The following is a 25832-nucleotide window of genomic DNA, read 5'->3' as shown; positions in this document are numbered from 1 at the left end:
GGTCGCCCCCTTGGTCCTACTGCCTGGGGTGAGGGTGGGCGGGCGAAGTTTCTGGTGTCCTGCAGGACGGGCTGTGGGCTGGCTGCTCCGCACCTGACCGAGGAGGAGCCCCCTCCCCGCCAAGCCTTTGCACAGGCTCTGACCTCAGCCGCAGGTCTGAGGTGTTTCCTCGGGGCATCCTGCAAGGACTGGCTCCAGCGACCCTCTCAGCAGGCACCCGTCCCCTTGCCCGGGCAGCGTGGTGACTTGTCCACCCCCAGCCAGCGCCCAGCCTCTCCCCGCGCCTCCTGGACTCTGGAGGAAACGGCACACCCCGAGTTTAGGGTGACTCGGATGGTGACGTCCTCGGTTCCCTGCCTCCTCAGGGCCGGCAAGGCAGCGATGGAGCCGGAGTCCCTCTACAACCTGCTGCAGATCCCCGGGAAGGTGGACCCACCGGCGGAGGAAGAGCTCTCACAAGGTGCGGGCCGGGTGGGGCGGAGGGGCAGGGCCGGCATCCCGAGAACCCCCACGGGCCGTATCAGGCCCTGCATTGGCTTCCAGGTGGTCAGCTGAACACCCAGGTCTGTCCAGCCCTTGCCTCTGCCTTCTGCTTTATACTTGACCCCCCTGCTTCTGGAACCTTCCACTGAGTTATCCCCAGAATCCCGCATACCCGCACTTCTCCAGGTTAACGGGGACAGTGGTGGGGATGCTGACTGCTGCGTGGTCCCCTCTGGGCAGGGGCTGAGCTGAGCTCGTCTTGTACACGGCATCTCACCTGTTACTCCGAGGAGTCTAGTCACGGGCCCTCTTGCCTCCTTTTGCAGACGAGGAAGCAGGCACAGAGGGTGACGTTGCAGAGCCGCAAGTCCGGCACCGCGGGGCTGACTTCATTAACTGGGGTTCTCGGTTTATAAGCGGTTTCAGGTTGGAAAGCTTCGGGAGGAAATTGCTGTTAGGGTGGCAGGGCTCAGTGATTTGGAAAAGTGTTTATTTTTGGTTTTATAGTTGGTCTGGAGATAAAGTTCTGGCAGGCGGAGCTGGAACATGGCATGGTTCTGAGTGGCAGGAACGATGCCCCAGCAAGGGGCCACGGCCATTTGGGCACCGCCGCCCCCCACCCACCCCTACCACCAAGCGTCTGTCAGGAGCCTGTTCTCCTCTTGTCAGGAACACACGGGGCCGGATGGTACTCAACGGTCTGCAGAGTGTCTGGAAGACTCCCGCTGGGCTACATGAACACAGAGGCGATGCATCTTGCGGATCTGGGCAAAGCCAGCCGCGGGGGCGACTCAGTTTCTCCCACATCCACTGGGATTCGGTGATCTCAGGGGTCCGCCTCGGCCCTACCCTTTGTGGGTTCCATGGTTCCTCAACTTAGGGGAGATGCTGACCCAGGTCTTGGGGCTCAGTGGACAAGCCAGGTGCCCTCAATGCCCTGCCCATGCCAGGGAGCCTGACAGTCATGGATGAACTCTGCCTCGGCCCCTTGGAGCCCGAGGACCTGGGCTTAACTGGGCTGTGACCCCTTCTTATGTACGTGGAAAGAGGGTCAGATAAAATGCAGGATGTCCAGTTAAATGTGAATTTCAGGTAGACAAGAAATAGTTTTCGAGTTTAAGTATGCTCCCCAAATGTAAATACTGCGTGTCTGAAGATGGCCTGGTGTTCATGAGAGAAGTGAGGGGGAAGAGTGTTCGGGGGAGGCAGGAACCGCATGGACGAAGGAAGGGGGTGCAGAGGACGGGGCATGTCTGGGAAACCCAGGTCTCTGGGGATGTTTGGTGGTCAGGGTGTGTGTGTGTGTGTGTGTGTGATGGCGTGTGTACATGTGTGTGAATGTGTATCTATGTGTGTATGAATGCACTTGTGTGCATGTGTGTTTGTGTGTTTGATTGCCCTTATGCACATGTGTCTGTATGTGTGTGTGTGCCTGTGAAGCTGTAGGACCAATCTCCCCTCGTGGTCGAGATGCTGGTCCAGGGCCGACCTGCAGGCCCCCATCCACGTGTCATGCTCCCCTCTGTTTCCAGGAGAGAAGAGGAAGTTCCTGCCCCCCACTTCCCGGAATAACCCCAAATTTGAAGAATTGCAAAAGGTGCGGCAACCTTCTCTGACCATCTTTCTCTGGAGGAGTCTTAACCTTCTTGGGGTGGGGACCGTGGGCCATCCCCTCCCCAACCTCAAGCTGGTGGGTGGCAGTCCCTCAGGCTCCTGGGAGACCTGTTGAGTGGAAGGATATTTATTGGGCGCCGACTGTGTGCCTTTCTGTATGGGATCCCAGCAAGGCTCATGGCAGTTGAGAGAGGTGTGTTGTCAGCTGCATCCCAGGGAGCAGACAGCGAGGCTTAGAGGAGTGACCTGACCTGTGGGGAACACACGGTGGCCAGGGACAGAGCTAGGGTTGGACCCAGATCACGGACCCCAAATCTTGTGCTCCTTCTCTGGCTCAGTTTGCTGGGGCGATGGACGGCTGACCGAGTGGGTGGGAACACGTGCACGACCAGTTCTTCTTGGCTGAGGGCTGTGCAGAGGCCTGGGATCTCCATTTTCCTCCGCCGTATTTCTCTAGTCTCCATGTGGCCTTTCTGTCACCTCCTCCAGGGAGACCTCCTGGACTGCACCACCTCTGACCGCCCACCCAGATGATTTCTGGCCCATTTTCCATCCCTTTCTTCCTCCCTCCCATTCTCTCGAGCCCTCCCTCCACGTTCCCCTCTCTCGGGCAGAGGGAAACTGGTGGGGTGCCGACGTGTCATCTTAGTTTGGGTCCCTCCAGAAGCTGATCCTGAACTAAGGAGTCAAGTGAAAATAGTGAGTTGGGAGGTCATCCCAGGAGACAAGGCAGGGGAGAGGGGAAATAAGATGGGTAGGAAGGAGCCACCCAAGGTGAGTGATGGAGCTTGAGCCTGCTGGGCGCTACTGGGGGCCCCTGTGGAGGAGCGGGTACTTTGCAGGCTTCCTGCTGGGACAGAGGAAGTGTGCTGTTATATCCACCAAGTCCTGGGTAGCTCAGGTTGGTCCCTTAAAGGGATGGGGGCGCTGCTTCTCTGCACTTCTGACCTCCAGGGACAGCCTTCGTGCTTTGCTGTAGTTTGAAGGAGGAGGCGGGATACCAGTGTCCCTGTATTATCAAAACCCTATACAGGACAAAAAAATAAAAAGCCCGCAGTGCTCAGGTCCACTGGAGCCCGGAGCAGGCCCCTAACAGCCTGGGAGATCAGAGCAGGCTTCCCAGAGGAGGTGATGTTTGACCGGGCCTTGAAGGATGAGTCGGAGTTGACTGGTGGGAGGAGGGCAGAGCTGAGCCCGGCGAGAGGCCGGGTGGGGAGTGGCCCCCCGTCAGCTGTCCCCCGGGGCCGGCAGGTGTTGATGGACTGGATCAACGCCGAGCTCCTCCCGGAGCACATCGTGGTCCGCAGCCTGGAGGAGGACATTTTCGATGGGCTCATCCTGCACCACCTTTTCCGTAAGTCGCTGCTTCCAGCCTGGGAAGTCCTCGGAGGGGGGCAGGGTGGGCCAGCCTGGGGCTCGCTTGGCCCCCTCTGCAGAGCCCTTGGCAGACGGCTGCAGGACAGGCCCACCGGCCACGGCTTCCTGAGCTCTTTGCCACAGAGCAGGTGCTGTTAATCCTCAGCACGGCCGCTCTGTGATCATCCCCATTTTACAGATGAGGAAACTGAGTTTAACCACTAGACCTCGCTGCCCTGCAGGGATGAGGACTGCACGTCACTGTGTGGGAAGCTAAGGGGGTGGGGCACAGGGTCCGGTCAAGGTGGGGTGGGCCGGGGGCATCTCCGGAGGGCGGGGCGGCCAGCATGCTCCGTGACTGCCTGGAGGAAGCGGACTGGCTGTGGGTCCCCCGGCAGGAGCCCCCTCTGTCTGCCCTCCCCCGGCCCTTCCCACCCTTCCCCTCCGTCCCATTCCTCTTTCTCTGGTCTTCAGAGAAGCTGAGCGGACTCAAGCTGGACGTGGAGGAGATCGCCTTGACCGCAGCCAGCCAGAGGCGCAAGCTCACAGCGGTCCTGGAGTCTGTGGGCCAGAGCCTGCAGGTGGAGGAGCCACAGGCCAAGTGGAGTGTGGAGAGTGCGTGAGGCTGGTGTGGAGAGGCCTGGGAGCGGGCAGGCAAGGAGGCAGAATTACAGTGCCCTTACCTAGGCCGGGGGGAGGTGGGTGGCGGGTGCTGCCTCGAAGCCCAGCTGAAGGATGATAAAGGCAGCCTTGTCCATAAGGCTGCCATGGCTCCCCAAGTCCCAAGCAGTGTACAAGAGCTCAACTGCCTTGTTGGATGGGTGCTAACTACCCACTTCGTTAACTTATCTAAGTTGCAGCTGCCGTATCTGCTTGTAAGGAACGAGTGTGCAAAGTCCCACCCAGTTAGCCACTTGGTAGGATTTCCTGCCATTCCAATCTCTACATCCTGCCCTTTTTCAGATGAGAAAACTGAGACTGGAAGGAGTTGAAATAGCCTCTCCAAGGTTGGGTGGTGAGGTGGTCAGTTCAGTTCAGTCACTCAGTCATGTCCAACTCTTTGCAACCCCAGGGACTGCAGCACGCCAGGCCTCCCTGTCCATCACCAACTCCCAGAGTTTACTCAAACTCATGTCCATCGAGTCAGTGATGCCATACAACCATCTCATCCTCTGTCGTCCCCTTCTCCTCCTGCCCCTAATCCCTCCCAGCATCAGGGTCTTTTCCAGTGAGTCAGTTCTTTGCATCAGGTGGTCGAAATATTGGAGTTTCAGCTTCAGCATCAGTCCTTCCAATGAATATTCAGGACTGACTTCCTTTAGGATGGACTGGTTGGATCTCCTTGCAGTCCAAGGGACTCTCAAGAGTCTTCTCTGACACCACAGTTCAAAAGCATCAATTCTTCGGCGCTCAGCTTTCTTTATAGTCCAACTCTTACATCCATACATGACTACTGGAAAAACCATAGCCTTGATGCGATGGCCCTTTGTTGGCAACGTAATGTCTCTGCTTTTTAATATGCTGTCTAGGTTAGTCATAACTTTTCTTCCAAGGAGCAAGCATCTTTTAATTTCATGACTGAAGTCACCATCTGTAGTGATTTTGGAGCCCCCAAAAATAAAGTCTGTCACTGTCTCTACTGTTTCCCCATCTATTTGCCATGAAGTGATGGGACCTGATGCCATCATCTTCGTTTTGAGTTGAGTTTTAAGCCAACTTTTCACTCTCCTCTTTCACTTTTGTCAAGAGGTTCTTTAGTTCTTTGCTTTCTGCCATAAAGGTGGTGTAATCTATGGTTATTGATATTTCTCCCGGCAATCTGATTCCAGCTTGTGCTTCATCCAGCCCAGTGTTTCTCATGATGTACTCGGCATATAAGTTAAATAAGCAGGGTGACAATATGCAGCCTTGATGTACTCTTCTCCCAATTTGAAACCAGTCTGTTGTTCCATGTCCAGTTCTAACTGTTTCAGGTCAGGTGGTCTGGTATTCCCATCTCTTTAAGAATTTCCCACAGTTTGTTGTAATCCACACAGTCAGAGGCTTTGGCGTAGTCAATAAAGCAGAAGTAGATGTATGAAACAGTGTGAAAAGGTCAGGTGGTAACATCTTTCAACCCCCCACACACACTTTTTTTCTTTTTTTTAAACTATGGTTGATTATAACATTGTGTTAATTTCTGCTGTACAGGAAAGTCATTCAGTTATACATATGTATATATTCTTTTTAAATATTCTTTTCCATCATCACAGGATGTTGAATATAGTTCTGTGTCAGACAGTTTTTGTTAGGCCCCTGTCATTATTCTCGCCACTGCGTTTCAAGTCTCACATTCAATAATTGATGCTGGTAATGTTAGCCCCAAATCAGGTCATCAGGCCCACTGGGCCCCTCTGTTCATGGAATCCTCTAGGCAAGAATACTGAAGTGCATTGCCATTCCCTTCTCCAGGGGATCTTCCTGACTCAGGGATCAAACCCAGGTTTCCTGCATGACAGGTGGATTCTTTACTGTCTGAGTCGCCAGGAAAGCCCCTAAATCAGGTCACATTCAGCTCAGATCTAAGAATTTGTTCAACCAGGGCCCTGCCGTAGGACATTTAGTCGTTTAAACAGCACCGCAGTGAACATCTGTGTGTGAAAGTCCCATCCGCACATGGCTCGTGCCCTTGGGCTGTATCTGCAGAAAGGATGACTGGAGCAAAGTGAGACTATTTTTAGGTTCTGAATGTAGATTTCCAGACCTCTGCTCCCCTGATGACTGGACACCGAGCTCCTTGGGCTGCAGAGGGTGGTTGTGACAATCAGGAGCCCACCACGTAGCCCCAGGTTTGGGTATCCCGGGAGCTCTGACCTCATGCCCCCTCCCCTCCCAGGTATCTTCAGCAAGGACCTGCTGGCCACCCTGCATCTCCTCGTGGCCCTGGCCAAGCGCTTCCAGCCCGACCTGCCCCTCCCGACCAACGTGCAGGTGGAGGTGATCACCATGGAGGTAAGGGGCGGGCCCCGGAGGATGCCTGCCTGCAGGTCGAGTGTGTTGGGGCCACGTCGCCACACTCTGGACCAGGGGGTGGGTTCTGCATAGGGCGGGGGCTGAAGCAGGGTGAGTTCCAGGGAGCCGGGAGAAATACCAGATCCCACCAGGATGGCGGGGGAAGCTGGGCCGGAGCTGTGGGCAGGAGATGCAGAGTCTGGGGGGGCCATGAGGAGGTCTGTGGACTGGCCAGCCCCACTTACTCAGCAGATGACACCTGCCTGGGGTGTCCTGAAGGTCCTGGCTGATGGCAACCACATGCGCCGTAAGTGACCATCTGTTCACGGCCCTTCTGGAGCCTTCACACCCCTGGCCACCGCCACTGCCCTCCCACTGTGACGGTCTTGTCTCCCAATGCATGGGCGTGAGAGTGGCCCCAGGGACCTTTTTGGTTCCAGCACCTACTGAGTGCTCCCTCTCTAGCATGTGTGGACTTGTGCTGTAGCCGGTGACCCAGGAGTCTGTGCCTTCTCTCTCAGACAGACCCTGAGTACCACCAACAGGGCCCCCTGTGTGTGCCCCCCACGCTTCCCTCCCCCACCTCCTGGGCACCAGGGGAGCAGCCAGCTTCCCTTATCTCAGGAGGCAGAATACACTGAGTCCAGCCAAACTCAGGAGGATTCATCCCAACTTTTTCAAAACGACTGACGAATTCTATGGCTATATGTAAATCAGAGGTGACTTCATTCCTTCATGCATTCACCTATTCATTCATTCACCTACCCATTCATCCACCCACCCACTCATCCATTCATTCATCTACCCACTCAACCATTTATTCACCTACCCACTCATCCATTTATTTATCCACTCACCCACCCATTCCTCCACCCACCCACTCATCCATTTATTTACCCACCCACTCATCCATTCATTCATCTACCCACTCATCCATTCATTCATCCACCTACTCATCCATTCATTTAGCCACTCAACCACCCACTCATTCATTCACTCACCTACTCATCCATTCATCATCCACTCACCCACCCACTCATTCATGATCCTTCCCATTCACCCATTCATTCATCTACCCACTCATTTATTCGCCCACCCAGTCACTTATTTGTTATCAGGTAAACACATGTCCATTGATGCCCTGTGAGCCAGGCAGTGAGTGGACTTTGGGGATACCTGGGCACCGAGGCAGACACGCTCCCCCTCTTTTTGGGGCTCAGGGCCCGTGGGAAGAAGGACAATTAAGCTGGTCCCACAAGGGCTGCCCAGGAGGGAGGCCGCCTTGAGGAGCAGATGAGGCAGGGTGAACTGGGTCCCTTGGGGCAGCTTTGGGCCCTCCAGTCTCCTCTAGAGGCAGTCATGGGCCCTAGAATTTTCTGTGGATACTCCATCCCATCCCCCGTTCTCTCTCCTAGCGCACCAAGAGCGGCCTGAAGTCAGAGAAGTCGGTGGAGCAACTGACTGAGTGCGGGTGAGGCAGGGCGGGGGGCGCCGGGCTTTCTCAGGAATGGGCCCTGGGGCAGGGGCAGACCTCTGACCTTCTTGGGCGGGGCCCTCACTCTGCCGGCCCTACTAAGTGCTGCCCGGCCCAGGGAGTCCTGGCCGGCAGAGCTGCCTACACCCACCTGCACGGCACGTGCATCATGCCAGGGTTGGAAACACATCAGGGTCAGGGCCGTGCACCTGGGCTCTGCAACAAGACAACCGCAGGGTCTGGGGCCCAGGGAGAAGAGGGGCTGCTGTTAGGCGTCTCTGAGCTGCAGGCTGGGTGAGCCTTTAGAGGGGTCTCAGTGGCGCGGGGCCAGCTGGCCTGTGGCCAAAACTCCCAACAGCCTGGGTGGTAAAGGAAGCCATGCATATACCATGAGCCTCTCCCCCCAAGCCCTCCAACACCTCCCAGGTGCATCTCTCTCCAGGGAGACCTCGCCATTTTGCATTCCTGGACTCCCCTGTGGTGGAGATCGTAACTGACCTCAGCCAAGGGTCCCCCTGCCATCCGTGGGCTCACACTTTGGGACACCCGCCCAGGTTGGAGGGGTGGGAGGGGTGGGGGGCTGGCCCTGCAGCAGGCCCCTGGGTTTGAGCTGCAGGTTCTGTTCCGTGAATTGTAGAATCTTCGCCTGGTCCAGGCAGAATGTTTTTCATCCTCGCAAAGCTGCCAGAGCTGCAGAGGGGCCCGGCTCCGTCTGGAGGCCTGTATTTCCCCAGACCCTGCCACAGGCCGCTGCCTGGCTTCCCCATTTCACCGCCCACCCCATCTGGTCCAAAGGTCTTTCTGGGTTGGTCTGAGAGTGGGCTCCTTGCAGGAAAGCTGTGGATTCTCCTTTCTTGTCTAACCCTTCCTGAAGGCCTACTGTGTGCAGGGCACTGGGCTGTTTCAGCTCCCTTGACCCATTTAACTCTCAGAGGCCCAGCTAGGCAAGTTCAGTTCTCTCCTGCTCACAGACTGCCCTGTCTGGGCTGAGATCCCAGCCTGGTATGAGCTGTGTGTCCTTGGGCAAGTCACTCCCCATCTCTGAGCTTCTTCATGCCTTTGATAAAGGGGGACCCCCCTTTTCCTACTTGTTGGGGCTGTTGTGAGGGTCATAGATGATGCACAGAAGGGGACCTTCCCCTCTTTTGTGCCCCCAGCCCTGAGGTCCTGCTGGGTCTACAGCTCCTGGGTGTTCACTGGGGCCAGGCTTAGGGGGACGGGCTAGCTGATGGCGGGTAATACCTGTGGCGAGGCGTGTGGGCCAAGGATGCCCAGGGCGGAGGGGGCAGACGTCTGTTGGCCCCTCCTGCCAGTGAGGCCCGGCGCATCGGCCTTCCAGTGATACCCCAGGAAGGCCTGTTCCCCTCCCACCCGATGAGGCTAGATGCCCTCCCCATCGTCCATCTTGACCCTTGTATGCTGAAGCTTTAGGCTCTGAGAACGACTTTGGGGAACTTAAGAGAGAGGGCGTGGTTGGCAGTGGTCATGGTGGCCACGCCCCTCCTCCCTTCGCAGCCCTAAAGCCGCCGTTCTCAGCCTCGGCCGAGCTCGGACGCTTCGGTGAGGGCCCGCCCCTGGCCCTGGGCTTGTGTCCCAGGCGACACAGGGCCGTGTGCCCCTCCTGGCAGCTGCCTCCGTGCGGAGCCCTGGGCCTTCGTCTCAGGCTGCTTCCTCCATCCCACTCGGCCCAGCTTCCTGCCAGGGTCACGGGCGGTCAGAGGGACCACCTGGCTCTCCTGGGAGAGCCCACCCTACCCGGGAGGCGGGGGGGTGGCGAGGCGGGCAGAACCGAGCTTTCAGGGTGTGTGTCGGGGGGGACGGAACACTTAACAACAAAGTCCAGGCAAAACCACTCAATGACGATATAAAGGCAGTGAAGGAAGCCGGACACGAGGGAGCGCGTACGATTTCATTCCAAACACAAACAGACCAAATGAAGACAGCCCGGCACCTCTGAGCGGTAGTGATCTGTGGGGTGTGATTGGGGGGGAACAGCTCGGGGTGCTAGAAGGTTCTGCCGTGTTGGGGGTGGTGTCACTCGGATGCGCATCGGTAAACACGGACCGGCTCTCAAGTGAGGACTTGGGCATTTTTATCGTGTTGTGTAAATACGCCCCCAGCACAACGAAAACAGCCTCCCAGGTGGCGCTAGTGGTAAAGAACAAGCCTGCCAGTGCAGGAGACTCGGGTTCGATCCCTGGGTGGTGAAGATCCCCTGGGGAAGGGCATGGCAACCCACTCCAGGATTCTTGCCTGGAGAATCCCCATGGACAGAGGAGCCTGGCGGGCTACAGTCCATGGGGTCGCAAAGAGTCGGACCCGACTGAAGCGACTTAGCAAGCATAGCATAGCTAAAACAGCAACCACAAAAATGACACAATCCAGGCATTTCTAGGTGTGGGAGCCTCAGGGGGAGGTTTGGACCTCTGCCATTTGCTTCCCACGAGGGCCCTGCCTGCTTATGGAACTGCCAGGAAAAGGGAGCTCGCAAGTTTCTCTGTCAGCCTTGCCTCTGCCAGGTCTTGTCACATGAAGACACTACATCTCTGAAGTTGTTTTTTTTTAACCGTGTGTTTGCTTTCTCCCCACCCCCACCCCCTACATTTTTCTCTTTAGCACAGACAAGGACCAACCATCAAGTGAGTACCTTCCTAATTTAGGGAAATCTTTTTCTGTTGGGTGTGTGCTGAGACAGACACGGCATTGTGACTGGTTGATGATTGGGTGTGCCCACAGTTCCTTTGTGGTCCGCGAAGTAAGAGATGCAGTTTCCATCTCTGGGTCAGGAAGATCCCCTGGAGGAGGGCGTGGCAACTCACTCCAGTATTCGGCCTGAAGAATCCCAATGGACAGAGGAGCCTGGTGGGCTACAGTCCATCAGGTCACAAAGAGTTGGGCACGACGGAAGCGACTTAGCACGTGTGCATGTGTATTTCAAGCCCTCTTATCTTTTTCTTCTCTCTTCTGTCTGTCTGCCCATGGATTTGGCTGTTCCTTCTCGTGATACTGCTCATGTGGGTAGAGAGATTTTTAATTCCCATCGGTGGTGGCAGCTGTGGACTTGTTCAGTGTGTGGGCTCTGGGGCCAGGCAACCTGGGTTCAAACGCCAATTCCCCCATTTATTAGCCACGTGAACTTGGGTGAGTGACTGAACTTGTCTGTACCTCAGTTTCCTCATCTATAAAATGGGGTTAATAATGGTACCCACCTCTTAGGCTGGTGGCTGGGGTTAAAAGGTTCTTTGTGAACGTGCTTAGCACAGAGAAAGTGCTTAATAGTGATTGTTCACTACTTTGGCCTCTGTTTTTGAGACAGAATTCTTCACCAATTGACTGATTGACCCAGCCATTCCTTCTTTCATTCATTTATTCCTTAGTCAGTCTGCCTGACCAGTTGGCAATTGGTCATCCATCTATGCATCCATCTATGCATCCATCTATCCATTCATCCAACCATCCATTCACTCATCTATTCACCCATCCATCCATCTATTCACCCATTCATTCATCTATCCACCAACCCTTCCATTCATCATCCATCCATCCATCCATCCATCTATGCATCCATCCACTCTTCCATCCATCCATCCAGCCATCCAACCATCCATTCACTCATCTATTCACCCATCCATTCATCTATCCACCAACCCATCCATTCATCATCCATCCATCCATCTTAATTTGATTTTTCCTCCCCGAACCTTCCCCGCTTGGAACAGAGCTGTATAGGCAGGGGGTTCTCACCTGCAGAGGAGGCACTATGACCTGTGAGGGGCTTCTGAGAGCAAGGACTGAGAAAGCTTGAGTGGGAGAAGGGAGGTGCCAGGAAGGCTGGTCCGATGGGATGTCTGTGTGTGGGCATGTGGAGGGGCAGCCTGAGGACCTGGGGTCTCCCAGGGAGCAGTGTTTGTTAGGGGGCTGCATGAGGCTGGGTCACCCAATGAGGGGCAGGGACATGGAACAGGGCTTCCTAACACTGTGTCTAGCTTGTCCGTGGTGTTCTGGCCTGGGTCATCGGAGTGGCTTCTTCAGGGACACAGTGTCACTGACCATAGGCCAAGCGCTCTGGGAGGGACCCGTGGTATTTCCACCCTGTTTGCCGGTTTATGGGGCATGTTAACCTGCAGAGTGCGGCCTGGTGCCACTTCCCCCCCTGCACTAATGAGGGAACCGGGGCTTAGAGAGGTGAAGTGACCTGTTCAGAGCCACAGTGGCTGGCTGCAGAATCAAGAGGTAAATTCTACTCAGTGTGGGTATTCAGTGCCTTGAGGACCGGTCTCCCCAGGGGAGGCGTGTTAGCTGCAAAGAGCAGGAACGCAGTTGGTGGGAAAATGACCTTAGTCTGAGGACTTGGCGCCTCTGAGTCTGGACCAGGGGCCTGAGCTGCTGAGATGCTCCCATGGGCCTGACTCAGCTGCTGAGGGTGCTGGCTTTCTGTGCCCCGTGGGGAGTTCAGCGTCTCTGCAAGGGCTGGATGCCCTTATTCTGCCAATCCACACACGCTGGGGAGGAGACCTCTGGGCCAGGAGTCAGTCCGGGGCCAGCCCCCCTTCAGCCACCCGGCAGCTCCTATGGACTGCTGGGCGGAGCAGGGAACTGCGGGGAGGCAGGACGAGTTCCCAGGGGCTGGAGTGGTGTCCACGCTAGAAACGATGACTTATTTAAGTCCTATCGTGTGCCCAGCTGGGCTTCCCAAGTGGCACTAGTGCTAAAGAACCCGCCTGCCAATGCAGGAGACATAAGAGACACAGGTTTGATCCCTGGGTTGGAAGATCCCCTGGAGGAGGGCATGGCAGCTCACACCAGTATTCATGCCTGGAGAATCCCAAGGACAGAGGAGCCTGGCGGGCTACAGTCCATGGGGTTGCAGAGTCGGGCACAACTGAAGCGATGTAGCATGCACGCACATGTGCCCAGCCACCGTGACAAGTGTGTTATCTCCTCCAGGATTTGATATTTGCAAAGACCCCACCTAGTAGGTATTATCAGCTGTACTCTACAGATGAGGAACCTCAGGCACAGAGAAGGCAGATAATTCCCCCCAGGTTGCACAGCCAGGGAGCAATGACTCCTATCCAGGCCTGTTCTTTAATTCAAGAACCTGGTGATCATTCAGGAACCTCGCGAGAGTGCCCATGGCTCAGACAGTAAAGAGGCTGCCTGCAATGTGGGAGACGCAGGTTTGATCCCTGGGTCGGGAAGACCCCCTAGAGAAGGAAATGGATACCCACTCCAGCATTCTTGCCTGGAAAATCCATGGTCAGAGGAGCCTGGTGGGCTACAGTCCATGGGGTCACAAAGTCAGACACGACTGAGCAACTAACACTTACTTACTTACTTATCTGGGATAAAACTACATCTCTCTCTGGACTGATTCTTCTGAGAAACTTTGGTGGAAAAGAAGTCCCCGTTTGGCACAAAGATAATAGCATCCTAATGAGGTGTTTATTGGATCTGTCTGCAGAGGACGTCTTTGATGAATTATTTAAGCTGGCTCCAGAGAAGGTGAACGCTGTCAAAGAGGTAGAGAGATCAAAGTTCCAAGAGTGCCTCCTGCCGCCCACCCACCCGCTGCCCACCTGCCCTGGGTCTGGGGGAGAGGGTAGGGCAAAGGGGGAGGAATATGGCCCTCTGGCCCTCACTCTGCAGCTGCCGTGCCGGTTGCCACACAGTGGTGGTGGGGGGGCTTTCTGTGACCCCGAGTAGGAAGGTCGCGAACCTGAGCTGGGGCCTGGGGCCTCGGTTCTTCCCTCAACAGGCCATCGTGAAGTTCGTCAACCAGGAGTTGGACCGCCTGGGCCTGTCAGTGCAGAATCTAGACACTCAGGTAGGGACGCGGCTGCGGGGTCCGGGGTCGGGAAGGGCCACAGGGAGAGGGCTCTGCAGGGCCCACCCGGGAGCCTGGCCCACCCTGTGTGACCCAGGGTGTGTCGCCTCCCAGACACCTGGGGTCCTCCTCTCCAATGGGGGTGTTGCATGGAGGCAGCATCGCCAATCAGGGGCAGGACAATGGTCCTGTGAAGTGAGGACCTCCGGGTTTGTCTGTGCTGTTAATCACTTTCATTGTAAAACAACTGCCTTGCAGCTCGTTTTCCCCAAAACTATCTTGGACGATCCAATGCTATGACTCAAAACACAAGAGGGTTCCCTGTCTAATTGCATTGGCTTCCCTGGTGGTGCTAGTGGTTAAGAACCTGCCTGCAAGTGCAGGATCTGGGTTCGATCCCTGGGTCGGGAAGATCCCCTGCAGGAGGGCATGGCAACCCAATCCAGTATTCATGCCTGGAAAATTCCATGGACAGAGGAGCCTGGTGGGCTTCAGTCCATGGAATCCCAAAGAGTCGGACATGACTAAAGAGACTTAGCACGCACACACGTGTGCCTGGTGGGGTTGTAGGTGTTGACACAGACCCATATCTGAGGGCTCCCCAAGTCTCCTGGTCCACGGTGCTGACGATGCTGAACAGTCCCGGGGCAGGAATAGAGTCTTGATCTGTCAGCCTCCTGTGGTGGACCATGGCCTCCCACCAGAACGCTATGCCCCTGATTTCCCTTAACACAGTGGGGGGCAGAGAAGCCGATGGCCAGCCCAGGCCCTCAGGGCAGCAGTGGAGCCTGCTGGGCCCCAGGGACAGTAACTGGACATGCTGGTGCAGGATTCGGGCCCCCGGCTTCTGTTTACACAACATGGTCTGGGGGGACCGGTGGCGAGGCCACCAAGTGGCTTACGGTGAGCTTAGCCAGCGCTGCTGATGTCTCAGACACGGCCTGTCATTAGCCTGTGGGGAACAGGGTTGATATCGTCCTGTGCCTGGAGCTAAATCCGATGAAGCCCTTACCCTGTGCCCAGCTCTGAGCAAAGCCCTTTGCAAAGCCCAGTCAGCTCACTGACTCCTCTCAACAACCTCCTTAGGTGGGAGCTGCTACTATCCCATTTTACAGATAAGCACATTAAGCCCAGAGAGGTTAATGAACTTGTCCAAGGTCACACAGTGATTAAGTGGTGCTTGTCACTCAGTCATGTCTGACTCTTTGTGACCCCATGGACTGTAGTCCGCCAGGCTCCTTGGTCCATGGGACTCTCCAGGCAAGAATACTGGAGTGGGTTGCCATTGCCTTCTCCAAGGGATCTTCCCAACCCAGGATGGAACCCGTCTCTTATGTCTCCTGCCTAGGCAGGTGGGTTGTTTACCACTAGCGCCACCTGGGAAGCCCGACTAAGTGGTAGACCTGGGACTTGAACCCAGGCTGCTGAGGCCAGGGTTTGTGCGCCATCACCACCTTGCATGGTGGCCTCGTGAGAAGCCTGTGTGTGACGTGGTCTGGTGACACAGCAGGGTGGAGATGGCAGACTCTGAAGCCAGGCGGGCACATGTTGCCCCCGGGCTTGAGGACACCTCCTCCACCTTAGCTGTGTGACCTTGGACCTGGACTTCTCTGAGCCTCACGCTCCTCTTCTTTTAAAATGGGTACAAGGATCCCTCTCTTACAGAACCATGAGTAATAAGTGAGATGGTGAACATTGGGCATTTTGTGTATTACCTGGCATTTGGTAAAGAATCCACCTGCAATGCAGGAGACCTGGGTTCCATCACTGGGTCAGGAAAATCTGCTGGAGAAGGGATAGGCTACCCACTCCAGTATTCTTGGGCTTCCCTTATGGCTCAGCTGGTAAAGAATCCACCTGCAATGTGGGAGACCTGGGTTTGATCCCTGGGTTGGGAAGATCCCCTGGAGAAGGGAAAGGCTCCCCACTCCAGTGTTCTGGCCTGGAGGATTCCATAGACTGTACAGTCCATGGGGTCACAAAGAGTCGGACACGACTGAGCGACTTTCACTTCACTGACACACTGCGGACACACAATAAATAGTTGTGGTTTTATTGTATTTTATGTGGGTATGAATAGGATGATGCCTTGGGTTTACATTCTACCTGTTTCATCTTTATGTCTCACTTGGTAAAATAAAGGTGTTTGAAGAATAAATGGCACATGTGAGAATGGTATTTAGAGACTGTTGCATAAAGGGGGATATTAAAGTCCCTGGTATTTTGGTGGTATTATCGGGGAACATCAGTAGGCAAGATTTGGGGTCAAAATAACAGCATGGAAACAGACCTATTACGAGGCAATTCCATTAAGGACTTCTAGCGGTGACTTACTTCCAATATTCAATCTTGTGTTTTGTGTCTTTGAAGAGATTGAATAGGATTATATTAGCATATGATGCACTGATGCCGGGGTGATGGCTTTATCTCTGAACATACAGACAGAACAGACAAATGCGAATGTAACAGCCAGCAAAATGAGCCCGGTGTGCTGTTCTCTGCCTTCTCCTGATGGAATAATTTTACACTTAACTCTGTTTTCTCCTGAGCCTCTGTAGCTCATGGAACAGTATGTGGTTTAAAAAATGATTTGAGGCTCTTTCACAGAAAAGGTAAAAATGGCTCGTTTTATCAAGCATGTGCTCTGTGCTAGACAGCCAATAACTGCTTTATACCTGTGGCTGTTTACAACAACACTGCAAGGTCAAGGATGTCATCCCTATTTCTCAAGAAGGAACCCGAGGCTCAGAGAGGTTGTGTGACCTTTATCGTCACACAGCCTGTAACAGGCAGAGTGGGATCCTCTAGGTTCCCTCCTTTGTCTTCAGTTCCCTCCTTTGCAGTTTGCAGATGGCGTCATCTTACTCTTGCTGATTGGACAGCTGGAAGGCTTCTTCCTGCACTTGAAGGAATTCTATCTCACTCCCAGCTCTCCTGCAGAAATGGTAAGATTTTGCAAAGATTTTTCCTTTCCAGTTCTACCTCTGAGTACACAGATCTAGGAAACTGGCATGATCAGTCTTCATTCATTCACTTACAGGTGAAGTAAAGGCTGAAGGAAACTTTGGTTGTCCATATGTCTGCCCATCCACCCACCAATCTCACATACAGACTCTTACACCTTTCCATTGACTTGCTGATTCACTCGTCCACCCAGTTCATCTACCTATCCATCCATACATTCATCTACCTATCCATCCATCCATCATCCATCCACCCACCCACTCATCCATCCACCTACCCATTCATCTATCTATCATCCATCCATACATCATCCATCCACCCATCTATCCAGCCAGCCACTCATCCATCCATCCATCCACCCATCCATCTATCATCCATCCACGCATCATCCATCCACCCATCCATCCATCCACCATCCATCCACCCACCCACCCATCCATCCACCTGCCCATTCATCTATCCATCCTTCCATCCATCCATCATCCATCCACCCACCCATCCATCATCCATCCACCCATCCATCCATCCACCCGCCCACCCATCATCATCCATCCACACATCATCCATACATCCATCTATTCATTCATTCATCCATCAATCACCCATCCATCCACACATCATCCATCCATCCATCCAGCCAGCCAGCCAGCCATTCATCCATCCATCCATCTATCATCCATCCACACATCATCCACCCACCCACTCATCCACCCACCCACTCACATCCATCTATCCACCATCCATCCATCCACCTGCCCATTCATCTATACATCCTTCCATCCATCCATACATCATCCATCCACCCACCCATCCATCCATCTGTCCATCCATCCACTCATCCATCCATCTACCATCATCCATCCACCTGCCCACCCACCTATTCACCCATGTACCCGATCCCTCCTTTTCTGAGGTCCTGCTTGGTGTCAGGCCCTATGGACCATAAAGATGATCCATCACAGCTCCTGCTTTCGAGGACCCCTCAGTCTATAAACACTGTGCTCTCAGTGATATATGGTCTTCCGGGGTTGCAATGAAATGTGTTGGCTCATGGTGGTTGGGCTGGTGGGGAATCTTAGTGCAAGTAAATGTAGTTAGTACGATCTGCAGGAATCAGGAGCGGCCTTGCATGAGAGGTGGCCCCTGAAGTTGACTGAAGGGCTTGGTTTGCAGAGTTAAATTAGGGAGGGAAGCCCCAGGGGAGAGAATGGCATCATCAAAGGTTCAGAGGTGGCAGGGGTTCTGGCCTCATGGGAGTCAGAAGTCCCCCGTGGACCCTGGAGTCTGGGGGCTGGTTGGGAGATGGCTGCATTAGTCCAGGCAGGGTTGGGCGGGGGTGTCTATGCCTGGGTTGGGGAAGGACAGTGGCGAGACTGATGCTGGTGGAAGGGACAGGGCATCAGTCTGACTGCTCCCAGCATCTGGGCCCTCATGGGCTCCTCCCTCCCCCACCCCCCAGGCCTGTCACGTGGAGCCTCTGCAGTTCCTTGAGCTCCTCAAGCTCTCCCACCTCTGGGCTTTTGCAGAGTCTGTTCCCCTGCCAGGAATGTCCTTTCTCTGCGGGACATCTGCTAGTGAAGGGAAGGGATGCTCACGAGTCTCCACAGGAGGAAACCGAGGCCCCCGGGGGCAGGGTTCACTCCGGTCCTGGGCTCTGTGTCCCGGCGGACTTGGCAGAGGAAGGAAAGCCTCCGCTCTGGTGCTCTATCCACCACCAGCTCACTGCTGGCACCTCAGGCTCCTTGGCTAAAATGGGCTCAGTCCCTGCCCTGCTGGCCTTTGTGCTCAGTCGCTAAGATGTGTCTGACTCTTTGCAACCCCATGGACTATAACAGCCTGCCAGGCTCCTCGGTCCATGGGATTCTCCAGGCAGGAACACTGGGGTGGGTTGCTGCCCCTCAGACCACACAAATAACAGAGAGGAGTTTGGAGCATCATGAAGGTGGAAGCATCCAGGGGCCTGTGGTCCCTTGTCCCCTCATCCCGCCCAGGACCCCGGGTAGCCCTGTCTGAACTCTGTCCACACCAGGGTCCCTCTGGCTGGTTGGGTGGCAGGCAGCCCAGCGCAGGAGGCCACCCATCCTCCCTCTGTAGAGAGGGGACACCAGGCAGGGCTGGGTGCCAGTTCCCAGTGCCAGCCATGGGGCGTTTCTGGGAAAAGGAATGATTTCCCTCCCCTTTGATGTCCCCGTGGCCCTGAGGATGGTTCAGATCTCAAGGCCTTCCCTGGGGGGGTTGTGGAAGGGGGGCCCTGGGCCCAGACCCAGTTCCAAGCTTGGTTTCTGTCTGGCTCCCACGTATCAGCAACCCTGTCTGTCCCCACTTCTGGCTGCAAGCCTGACCCCTGTCCCCCACCAGGGTCCCTGTCGAATGTTCCAGGCCTGCCTCCCCAGCCCGCCTGCCTCCCGGCCACAGCCTCACTGCCCACCTGTGGTCCGCATGCCACCTGGGCCTCTGCCATCTGCAGTGTGCCCCCAGCCCCGCCTTCCTCCTTCTTTGCTCCGGCTCCCTTAGCTGGGTGTTGGCTCCGACCACCTTCTCATCCCCTCTGAGCTCCTGGGCCCCCTCTCGGGCCCTGAACCACAGCTCCCCTCATGTTCGCAGGGAGTTCCTACCTGAGTCTGGCCTCACCAGGCCCCAGTTTCTCTCTCACTTCACGTTCCTGGGGGGTGGGGTGCAGGGCAGGGTTGTATTTCCATTTTACAGAAGGGAAAACTGAGGCCCCGGAGGCTATGGGACGTGCCCAGGGCTGCTCAGCTGGAACTGGGGCTGACGTCTTGACCCTCAGCCCATGTTCTTCCTTTGGCCATCTTTGTGGGAGTCGTCCCCACCCTCTCAGGAGGCAGGGGTGCTCTTGACTGGAAGAGTGATGTGGGGCTCAGATTCCCCAGAGCTGGGATATTGGCTGAAGAGCAAGCAGGCTGGAGCAGCGCAGTGTTGGAAGCTGTGGTAGAAACAGTGGTCGGCACTTGCTGGATTCTTACCCTTCTCTGGGCACTGTATTAGTCAGCCATTGCTGTGAAGATGCTGTGTAACAAACAACCCAAATACCCAGTGCAAACTGCAATCCCTCCTTCTGGTGGGTCTGCAGGTCGTCTGGGTTTGGCTGCTCTAGGTGTGGCCAGGCTCCATCGCTCTCCTGGGATGGGCTGGGTGTCAGGCTGTCTAGGCGGGGGTCACTGGGGCAGTCTAGCTCTGTGTCTCCTCCTGGGACCAGCAGTGAGCATGGCATGGTTTTCTTACGGCAATGGCAGGGGACCCAGAGATGCAGCAGGACACACGGGGTGCAGGCTCAGACCTGGCGTATTGTCACTTCCTTCTCCCCCTCTTGGCCAGAGAAGGCCCTGTGGCCTCCGTGCAGAGGCCCCTGCATGTGCGGGGCCGAGAGGACACGAGACAGGAGCCAGGGAGGTGATTGCAATTCCTCCCTGCTTCGGGCCTCTGAATAGGAACTATTCCCATTCCTGTTTTTCTCCAAGGAAACTGACTTCAGACAGGGCAAGTAAGCCAGTTAGCGTTGAGGGTAGAATGGCAACCAGGCTCATCCATCTACAAAAGTGGGAACTACAGCCTCATGTCCTTCCTGGGGAGCCAAGGTGAGCCCCGTGGGAGACGGAGGCAGGGTGAGTCCTTTAAAGACCAAGAACGAGGCTCACCCCAAGTTGCAGGGTCAGAGCAAGGGCTTAGGTGGGTCAGAGCGAGGCTGAGACCGTGGTGCTGACTTTTATCCAGAAGTCAGGATGCCCATGTGTGATCAGTGAGGGAAGGTTAAGAGGATGGAGCCGGTGGGGTGGGTCACATGCAGATCCCCATGGGACCAGGGGCTCAGAACTGGGACCCAAAAGAGCACAGGGGTCCCCTCTTTGTCACTCGGGGGTCAGGGCTTCACCAGACATCAATGCCGGCATCCAGTATTTTGCTCACCTCCTAATCCCCAGCTACAAGCCAGGGACAAATGTCCTGCCTTCCAAGGCCCCCGCGTGTAGCCAGCCTGCCGACTCCACTGATTTCAGAACCAAGTTTTGAAGATGAGCCACATTCTTTGGAGGGAAAAAAAGCAGCCTCTCAGCTCAGGCCCAAGAATGCAATTTTATGGGCTATTGTAAGAAACCTCAGCTGCAGGAATGGGTAACAAAATTGCTGACGAGGTCATTAACTGGAAAGGGTGGAACAACAGCCCTTTCCGGAGGTGGGACACCCGAGGAATTGTGGCTTCTGGAAATTGAATTTCTCGTTATCAGACCTTCTCTGCCAGTGGTGTGGATGTGAGGTTGCCATTTGGTGCTGGAAGTGGAGTAGGGTTGGAGGAGCGAGGTGATCCTTGGCTCTGCAGAAATGAAAACACCGGGGCCAGGAACCTTCAGCTTCCTCCCACGTGAAATTACTTCTCCCTTGAACGATTTGAATGCTTCTTTCTGGGTTGTGACCTTCTCTCAGCTCCGCGGAACATGGTCGTTTTCCTTTCATCATCTCAAACTGTGCACACAAGAAAACTAATGCTTTGGGTACAGCCTGGTGGGGTGGGGCTGGAGCCTGGGGCTACTCCTGGTTGGCCCGTAGAAGCTTGAGCGATCGTTGTTCTAGGGTCGACAGCGGTGATACTCAGCATGAATTCCACAGGGGCAGGCAGCGGATCTGGGTTTTGCCCCAGTTACATGGCCAGCACATAGCAGATGATCGATAAATATTTGTTAGGGACTTCCCTGGTGGATCGGTGGCTAAGACTCTGTGCTCCCAATGTAGAGGTCCTGGGTTTGATCTCTCGTCAGGGAGCTAAGATCTCACATGCCGCAAGTAAGAGTTTGCCTGCCACAACTAAAGGTCACACAGGCTGCAACTGAAAGAACCCACATTCCGCAACGAAGATCTAAGATCCCACGAGCTGCAACTAAGACAAATAAACAAATGACAATAAATATTTAAAGTAAGTGAATGAAGTGTTCCTGAGAAACTGGTCCCATGAGCTGCTCCGTGACGAATGGATCCTGTGGTGAAATCACTTGGGGAAGCATGCCTAGTCCCAAAAGCTCAGGATACATTGTGACACACTCAAGGCACTGAGAAGTCCTGCAGTGGAGGATTTCCATACAACTTTATGGAAGCCAACATTTCCTGAAGCCATTTGGTCACAGACCCCTTTTCCCTTCTGCCCCTTGGACCACACTGTGGAGACACAGGCTTGGAGGTGAGCACATCAAAGGCTGGGCTGAGCGGCGGGAGAGCCCAGCCCCGTGTCCTGCCGTCACTCTGATATTTACCTTCCGTGCATCTTCTGAATGGTGCTCCTGATGAGAATGAAAAGAGTAGCAACAGTAGCTACCCACATTTTCCAGAATTCTCCAGTCTGGGGGAAGACCTGGGGACACGGGCCAGGACGGCCCTGGAGGCCGATTCACTCACTCCGAGGTTTGCTTCCTCCAGTCTGCACATCCCCAGAGGTGTGACCTACCTGTTGGGGAACATCGGCACCCGCGACAGCCTTGGTCTCTTCTTCCTGATGGGCCGGTGACCCAGCTACCACCACTCTCTCTGTTGCGTCTTGGACCCAGCTCTGCTGCTCTGTCCATTTTTAAAAAATAATTTATTTGTGTAGGTTGTGACAGGTCTTAGCTGCAGCATGCGGAATCTTTAGTTGCAGCATGCAAACTCTTAGTTGTGGCATGTGGGGTCTAGTTGCTTGATCAGGGATTGAACCCCTGCCCCCTGCATTGGGAGCATGGGGTCTTAGCCAGTGCCATCAGAGAAGTCCCGGCTCTGTCCATCTGATGCTCCTTCAACTCTCCCCTGTGGAGAAGGACCTTGCTCACTCTGCTCCTGGATCCCTGTGGTCCCCACACAGCCTCCGGGGAGCCAGATGCCATGGAGGACTGCACCCCTTGCCTGGGATGCGGCGGGAGTCCTTGGGGAGGGCTGAAGATGCTCCCCCCGGCCCCTGCCCTGCGTCCTTGGACCAGGACTATGGCCTGCCCCCGCCCTCTCTGAGAGAGTCTTTATCAGGGGCTCCTGGCCTCCCACACAGCCCACTTCCCAGCCCTCGTAGGAGCCGGGGCAGCGGAAACGTGCAGGGAGGCCCCAGCTCTGCCTTCATTATTCCACCTTCACACCTTGCCTCGAGGTCCCAGTTCTGAGTCCACCATCACACTGGTCCACACGGCCACTTGAAGAGGCCACTGGGAGATGCGCTATTCCCCTTGTATGGATGGGGGGACAAGGCCCAGGCAGGACACGTGCCTTGTCCAACCTGTGACCTGGTGCGGGCTGGTGCACAGATGTCCAACCCAGATCTACCCAGACCCACCAGGAGGGGACTGGGAGCAGGCTAGGCAGGGCAGCACCCTTGAGTGGGCATTGCTTATCCGCCCCTGGCTAGGTTGCCATGGGAACCGCCCAGCTTGGTTGAAGTGGGCTTTGGGACTGGGATGGGCTCCTCCAGCCCCAGATGCTTTGCAGGCGTCAGAGAGAGACAGACCTGACTCCAGCACTTTCTGTCTTGTGAGTTCAAATGGGCCCGTGGCCACTCTGAGCCGCGGTCTCCTCACCGACGCTTTACCCACAGAACTAAGCTATTTATGAGGGAGTCTCGATTGCTCACAGGTTCCAGGGCTGCATCAGGAAAGATGGGATGCTTCCGCCCCTGGCTAAGTCCCCTCACTAGGCAGGACTCACTCCCAGGTGTCACCTCCACCAGGAAGCCTTCCCTGATGCCTGGCCGGGTGCCTTCCTTGGGGACTGCCTTTCCCCCTAGAGGTGGCCTCCTGGCTGCATGATGAATCATCTTGCCGACATTGATGGGGTCTTGTCATTGTAGCTGCACAACGTCACCCTGGCCCTGGAGCTGCTGAAGGAAGAAGGCCTCCTCAGCTACCCCGTCAACCCCGAAGGTGAGTGCAGGGCTCTCGTCGGCAGGCAGCCTTGGGCCGGGGCCCCCGAGCGGGGTGGCGTGTGGGTGCAGCCTCTTGCCTTGTGTTTGCTGAGTTTTCCTATGAGGGGGCACCGTGCCCATGGCTCCCACCCACCCCAGTGGAGGACGGTCCTAGGGAGAGGAAATGGGGGACCAAGGTCCCTGGGGATGGACTGTCCAGAGAGCCGAGGCCTGGAGAAGGTGCTGTGTTGGGGGCCCGCCAAGAGGGTGCAGGGGAGGAGGCATTGGCAGTTCCCTGTGACTGGTCCTGGAACTCAGGGCTTGCTTGACCAACTGTCCTGGTTTGCCGGGAGTTCTGCCAGGTTTAGCCCTGAGGGTTCGTGTCCCAGGAAACCCCTCGGTCCAAGGCAAACTTGGACGGTTGTTCACCCCTCCTGGGTCTGACCGCTGCGCTGCTCTCTCCCGACCCACAGACATCGTGAACAAGGATGCCAAGAGCACGTTGCGGGTCCTCTACAGCCTGTTTCGCAAGCACAAGCTGAAAGAAAGCACAGATGGGGTGCCCCAGAGGTCCCCAAATTAATCGTCACAGCCCCCAAAGCTGTTCCTCACGGCCTGCCTGCCAGGCCCAGCCGGAGCGCCCTGGGCCGCGCGGGGGCTCCTTGTGGTCCAGCCAGCCCTGGGCCTCCCAATCTTGTTCTGTGCGTCTGTGGCATGCCCGCCCCGCCTCTGTCTCCTGTTTCCATCCTTCTGAATATCTTTGAACCCAATTAGGCGTGGTTTCGTGCTGAGCTAACCTCTGATCTCGCTTGGTTTATTTTAACAAATGGATCTCTGGGAGGGATGTGGGGAGCCTGCCAGTGTCCTGGGAAGGTCCCCCTTAAATATGCATGGATATGAGCTGAGCCCCAATGCAGGCTCCCGCCCCGCGGGGCAGGCCCCCAGGGGTTCAGGAGCTGGCTGCCGGGGCCACCGCCGAGGCAGCTGCAAGGGGCCTGGCGGTACTGACCTTCAGGGGGGCTGAGGGGCTGACCCTGGAGTAGGGGGGCCCTCAGCCATCAGTGCTGACCTGACAGCAGGGACCCGCCTGCCGCACTCAGTTACTGGTGTCCACCTGCCTCTCATGTGGGGGTGACGGGCCCAGGATCACCCTCCAGAGGCTGGAGTCCCACGTGGCTCCGAAACCAGGCCCTCAGGAAAGTCAGTTCAGTTACTTGCCAGAGGAGCCAAGGCCCAGGCCCACCCCACAGCCACGATGGTGAGTTTCACCTGAAAGTCACAGAGAAGAGGCCCTCGTGGCTGGTTAGCAGGTCAGATGGACTCCCTGTCTGTCCCCAGGGAGCTGCCCTATCACTCTCTCCAAGGAGACTCGGCACTTGCTGTCTATGTTTCTCGAAGCAGAAGCCCCTGTAGCAGGATGGAACAGGGGTTCCTGGAGCTGACAGCGGATGGGAACAAACCTGGAGGAGGCTCCGCGGGTGGGAGTGAGGGTCGGTGGGCAGGGCCGGGGGGCTGGATCCGGCTGGCCCTGGGCTCCTCCCCTGCCCTCCCAGCTCTGGGTCTCTGTAAAGGACGGAGCCCACTAGGTCTGAAGTTGTCACCGTTTGACAGCCTTGGATCTGGGGAGGGGCTGTCTTTGGGGCAAGGGGCTGACGTGGGCCAGGCCCTCTTTGCCCGACCATCGAGTGGAGCTCGGAGGATGTGCTCTGTATGGGGAGTGACTGACACCACGAGCCCTTGGAGCTGGTGTCTGAGTGTGAGATAGTCTCAGGGTGGTCTTACCTCCACCCCACCCCCATCCACCTGCTCCCCTCCAACTCACAGGTAATTAGGATGAGGGTGGGGCTGTGTGATGGGATTAGCATCCTTAGAAGAAAAGAGAGATCAGACCGGTCTCTGCCCTGTGAGGACGTAGCAAGAAGGTGGCCGTCTGCAAACCAGGAAGAGGGGCCCTCACCAGGTATCGAATCAGCGGGGACCTCCATTCTGGACTTCCCAGGTGTCAGAACTGTGATAAATAAAAGTCTGCGTTTTGGTTTTTCTTTTTTAATACTTTTATTTATTTGGTTAGTTAGTTTTGGCTGTTCTGGGTCTTTGTTGCTGTGCATGGGCTTGCTCTCGTTGCAGCAAGCAGGGGCTACGCTCTCCTTGCGGCGTGCAGGCTTCTCCATACACTGACTTCTCTTGTTGTGGAGCGTGGGCTCTGGGACATACAGGCATCAGCAGCTGCTGCACGCAGGCTCAGTAGCTGTGGTTCCCCG

At 55.8% G+C, this 25832-nt stretch overlaps 1 protein-coding gene across 2 annotated transcripts in view; it reads left to right on the top strand.

The window, feature by feature from the left end:
- PARVG (parvin gamma) overlaps nt 1–25621 on the top strand; it is a 30417-nt gene extending 4796 nt beyond the window's left edge. The window contains exons 3-14 of one of the 2 annotated variants that reach the window (XM_061124362.1): nt 366–460; nt 2016–2080; nt 3349–3451; nt 3928–4068; nt 6329–6444; nt 7860–7915; nt 10535–10557; nt 13383–13441; nt 13677–13745; nt 16589–16690; nt 23518–23590; nt 24045–25621. In XM_061124362.1, coding sequence (XP_060980345.1) covers nt 382–460; nt 2016–2080; nt 3349–3451; nt 3928–4068; nt 6329–6444; nt 7860–7915; nt 10535–10557; nt 13383–13441; nt 13677–13745; nt 16589–16690; nt 23518–23590; nt 24045–24154 — 996 coding nt within the window. In that variant the 5' untranslated portion in view covers nt 366–381 and the 3' untranslated portion in view covers nt 24155–25621. Of the gene's footprint in view, nt 1–365; nt 461–2015; nt 2081–3348; nt 3452–3927; nt 4069–6328; nt 6445–7859; nt 7916–10534; nt 10558–13382; nt 13442–13676; nt 13746–16588; nt 16691–23517; nt 23591–24044 lie in introns of those variants that run through there. The other variant, XR_009689707.1, reaches the window with a different exon arrangement.
- Nucleotides 25622–25832: the final 211 nt, after the last annotated feature.

The sequence above is a fragment of the Dama dama genome, chromosome 22, assembly GCF_033118175.1.
Source record: "Dama dama isolate Ldn47 chromosome 22, ASM3311817v1, whole genome shotgun sequence".
Classification (NCBI taxonomy): domain Eukaryota; kingdom Metazoa; phylum Chordata; class Mammalia; order Artiodactyla; family Cervidae; genus Dama; species Dama dama.
This window is presented reverse-complemented; position numbering and strand designations above follow the sequence as displayed.